The sequence below is a fragment of the Kogia breviceps genome, chromosome 3 (assembly GCF_026419965.1).
Source record: "Kogia breviceps isolate mKogBre1 chromosome 3, mKogBre1 haplotype 1, whole genome shotgun sequence".
Taxonomy (NCBI): domain Eukaryota; kingdom Metazoa; phylum Chordata; class Mammalia; order Artiodactyla; family Physeteridae; genus Kogia; species Kogia breviceps.
In genome coordinates this window covers 77,064,587-77,069,215 of record NC_081312.1, presented here as the reverse complement: position 1 = coordinate 77,069,215, position 4,629 = coordinate 77,064,587, and the positions used below count along the sequence as shown (strand labels likewise).

Here is a 4,629-nt window from a genome sequence, read left to right as displayed (position 1 = left end):
AACTTTACATATTGGAATAGACAGTTACATAGTAAGAAGTGATCAGGATAATTTTGACATTTCGTTACATTTTGAGATTTCTAACTCTGAAGCAGATATTATGAAAATCGTGGCCACCTCTTATATCATCTTTATTTTTTCTCTACATTTCAACCTTCTTATGGTTCTTTCCATAATATTTTCTCTCTCTTCTTCTCCATTTTTCTTATTTAAAAATGCTTCCTCATGTTCTGAAAATCTCCTTGAGTCAGGTCTCAGCTTAAATGAGTTTTCCAGCAAAACCTCTTCTATTGCCCAGATTAGATTTGGTAGCACTACTAAAAGTATTAATAGCTAGTGCAATTGATCAGTTCACTCATTTATTAATGATGTGAATGAAATCATGTTTATATTTTTAATGTTTGTCCTCTCTGCCATTAGACTTGGTGAGGGCAGGGACACATTTGCTTCTTTCATTGCTAAATTCCCAGGGCTGGCATATAATAGTAGGTATCAACAGTTAATTGCCACCTTTTGGAAGGTTAAAAAATCTTTTTTTCTTTTCTATTTCATCAGATACCTCAAATATATTTATATGCAATACAGAATATTAAACCTGGAAGGGACTGTCAATGGTTATCTAGTCCAATTCTCTACCATTTCCCCTAAATTTAAATATGAGAGAACTAGGGTCCAGATTGGTGAAGTGACTTCCACATTGTTACATAGAACACAGGGGACAGACCTAGGACTCTCAGTCCAATATAACCCTATATTACATTGGCTTCCCCCCCTTACTTCCCTTTTTGTTACTCCAAGTATCTAGTAAGTAAGGAGGAAACCTGTACAAGATGAAGGGAATATTTCTCTTCTATTTAGTTCAGTTCAAGTTATCTTAAGTTTTCAAAGCCTTATTTGGGGATGATTTTAAAATTATTTTTGAAGTATAGGAAACAGGTATAAAAATTTTCATAATTCAACATAAGTGGGCCATGTACACATAAAGACATCAACCTTGAAGATGTGACTCTATTTTCCTTAGAGTCACACTGTTATGATTGAAAGGATGGAAAGTGAGGACAAGGATAATGCCAGGGATGCTAGAATAATCTGATATGGAATTCATAATCCCATAGATCTCTGAGGTTGATCTGGCAAGCAGGAAAATAGTCTTCTCTTCCCTTAACAATACACTAAACTTCCTAAGACAATACAACTTAGTGAGATAGAAAAAGTACTCCATCCAGAGGAGGAACTTGGGATTTGAAAAAGTCATCCTGAGCAGGAAGAATTATGAGAGGTAGTTGAATCATAGGTATTCCAGAGGCTAGGTATTACAGGGGTACTAGGCTATTAGCCTAGCGGCCAAAGCACTGCTATTAAAATAATTCTCCTTAATCTTATATGAAAATGAGGAGTTAGCATGAGAGTGCTTCTATGAGATTGTAATGTCTTAATAGTGTATCATTTTTGAGAACCAGGGGGAAATCATTTTTTATTCAGTTCTAGTTTTTGCTTTAATAGACTGATGCATTGTATTTTTTTAACATCTTTATTGGAGTATAATTGCTTTACAATGGTGTGTTAGTTTCTGCTTTACAACAAAGTGAATCAGTTATACATATACATATGTTCCCATATCTCTTCCTTCTTGCATCTCCCTCCCTCCCACCCTCCCTATCCCACCCCTCTAGGTGGTCACAAACCACCGAGCTGATCTCCCTCTGCTATGCGGCTGCTTCCCACTAGCTATCTATTTTACGTTTGGTAGTGTATATATGTCCATGCCACTCTCTCACTTCGTCACAGCTTACCCTTCCCCCTCCCCATATCCTCAAGTCCATGCTCTAGTAGGTCTGTGTTTTACTCCCGTCCTACCCCTAGGCTCTTCATGACATTTTTTTTTCTTAGATTCCATATATATGTGTTAGCATATGGTATTTGTTTTTCTCCTTCTGACTTACTTCACTCTGTATGGCAGACTCCAGGTCCATCCACCTCACTACAAATAACTCAATTTCGTTTCATTTTATGGCTGAGTAATATTCCATTGTATATATGTGCCACATCTTTATCCATTCATCTGTTGATGGACACTTAGGTTGCTTCCATGTCCTGGCTATTGTAAATAGACCTGCAATGAACATTTTGGTGCATGACTCTTTTTGAATTATGGTTTTCTCAGGGTATATGCCCAGTAGTGGGATTGCTGGGTCGTATGGTAATTCTATTTTTAGTTTTTTAAGGAACCTCCATACTGTTCTCCATAGTGGCTGTATCAATTTACATTCCCAACAACAGTGCAAGAGGGTTCCCTTTTCTCCACACCCTCTCCAGCATTTGTTTTTTGTAGATTTTCTGATGATGCCCATTCTAACTGGTGTGAGGTGATACCTCATTGTAGTTTTGATTTTCATTTCTCTAATAATTAGTGATGTTGAGCAGCTTTTCATGTGCTTCTTGGCCATCTATATGTCTTCTTTGGAGAAATGTCTATTTAGGTCTTCTGCCTATTTTTGGATTGGGTTGTTTGTTTCTTTAATATTGAGCTGCATGAACTGTTTATATATTTTAGAGATTAATCCTTTGTTGATTCATTTGCAAATATTTTCTCCCTTTCTGAGGGTTGCCTTTTCAAGGAAAGATTACAGTGTGAAAGAGAGAAACCAACCACCTTGTCAGCTGGGAAAGCTCTGAAGGGGCAGGTGTAGATGAAGATGCCAGGCCCAAACATGAGAAATATATTGATGATATGGGTGGTGCATGTGGACACGGCCTTGCTCTTCCCCTCAAAGGAGGAACCACATTCACAGCAGAGGGTGACTACATAGGAGACCAGAGGTCCCAAGAAACACAGGAGGGTCATCAGACCACTGTTGCAGATCATCAGGATCTCCACCACAAAGGTGTCTGTGCAGGTCAGCTTGATGACCTGTGGCACAACACAGAAGAAGTTATCCAGTCAGTTTGGGCCACAGAAGGGCAAGCAGGGGATGAAGGCCACCTGGATAATGGAGTGGACAAAGCCTCCAAGCCACAGAGCCAACAGCAAGGCATAGCAGGTTCTAGGGTTCATGACAGTTGAATAGTGTAAAGGATGACAGATGGCAATGTAGTGGTCAAAGGCCATCACAACAAGGAGTAACCCCTCTCCTCCTCCAAGGAAGTGCAAGAAAAAGAGCTGAGTGATGCAGCCTCTATAGGAGATCACCTTCTTCTCAAAGAGGAAGTCCACCAGAATCCTGGGAGCCACAATGAAGGAGTAAGATGCATCCAGGAAAGCCAAGCTGCTCAGCAAGAAGTAGAGGGGGGCCATGAGGCCAGGGTCTGACCTGATGGTGAAGATGATGAGGAAATTGCCAGGGAGGATGATATGGTAGAAAATTAAAACTAGCACAAAGACCAGGAGCTGAATATTTTGAGACTGAGTCAGACCAGCAAGAATAAATTCTGTCACCACAGTACTGTTCTCATGCTCCATCCTCTCTGCTTGCAGTACATAAAGAAGCAGAGTTTATTATTACAATTTCTTACAACTAGACCTGAGTTGTTCTCCAGCTAAAAATATCTGACATATTCACCATTTCAGTGTTTCAACACTCTCCAATATCCTGGGCAAACTCCAAACATTTCCTTCCTCTATATTTAAAACAAACAAACACTGTTCTCAAAGATGCAGTCTTATTCCCATTCAGCCATGTGCTTCTATACCACTGCTGTTCACTCTCAGAGTCTAGTATCCTACACCTTCTTGGGATTCCTGCCTTCTTGAGTCATAGAAAATTTTCCTGATTGAGATATAACATAACTCCAATTATTAAGATCTTTACATTTTAAAAATTTTATTTATTTATTTTTGGCTGTATTGGTTCTTCGTTGCTGTGCATGTGCTTTCTCTGGCTGTGGCGAGCAGGGGCTACTCTTCATTGCGGTGCACCGGCTTCTCATTGTGGTGGCTTCTCTTGCTGCGGAGCACGGGCTGTAGGTGCACGGGCGTCAGTAGTTGTGGCACACAGGCTCTAGAGTGCAGGCTCAGTAGTTGTGGCTCATGGGCTTAGTTGCTCTGCGGCATATGGGATCTTCCCAGACCAGGGCTTGAACCTGTGTCCCCTGCATTGGCAGGTGAATTCTTAACTACTGCACCACCAGGGAAGCCCAAGATCTTTACATTTTGGTGGTTGTACTGTGCTTGAGATTTAGCAGTTTTCTTGGAATTACACACCTTTTCTCCTCATCTACCAACCCAAACTTTTTACTGAGTATTATGCTTTCTTCAGCTCTTGTGGAATTCCCAGTTGCTGCCTGCTAACTCTCTGCCTTGCTCTGTTTTCTCTTATTGCCCTCCTCTGACCTGGTTTCCTTGTATTACCCTGTCTCCAAGCTGGTCACTAGTTTCCAACAATAACTTTACTTTCCCTCTAACTTAGAGGTAGGCTCCAGCTGTATCCCTGGTGATATAGCACCACTTACATAGCCACTCTTCACCTTGTCCATGCAGGTTCATAACACTCTCTCAGTCTCAATTCCTTTCTACATTCTCCTCATCTCCATCTTTCCCTGAAACCAGCATGACGCCCAAGGGAGAGCCTTTTGACAAACAACAGGTTACTATATAAATTTGCCAGGATAAATTTTTTAAATTAATTATGT

At 40.4% G+C, this 4,629-nt stretch overlaps 1 protein-coding gene across 1 annotated transcript; it reads right to left on the bottom strand.

The window, feature by feature from the left end:
* Nucleotides 1-2,613: 2,613 nt before the first annotated feature.
* Nucleotides 2,614-3,472, bottom strand: LOC131752844 (olfactory receptor 4N2-like). The gene is given in 2 exon segments (XM_059057535.1): nt 2,614-2,649; nt 2,651-3,472. Coding segments are annotated over 2 exon segments (846 nt in total). The 5' UTR covers nt 3,461-3,472.
* Nucleotides 3,473-4,629: the final 1,157 nt, after the last annotated feature.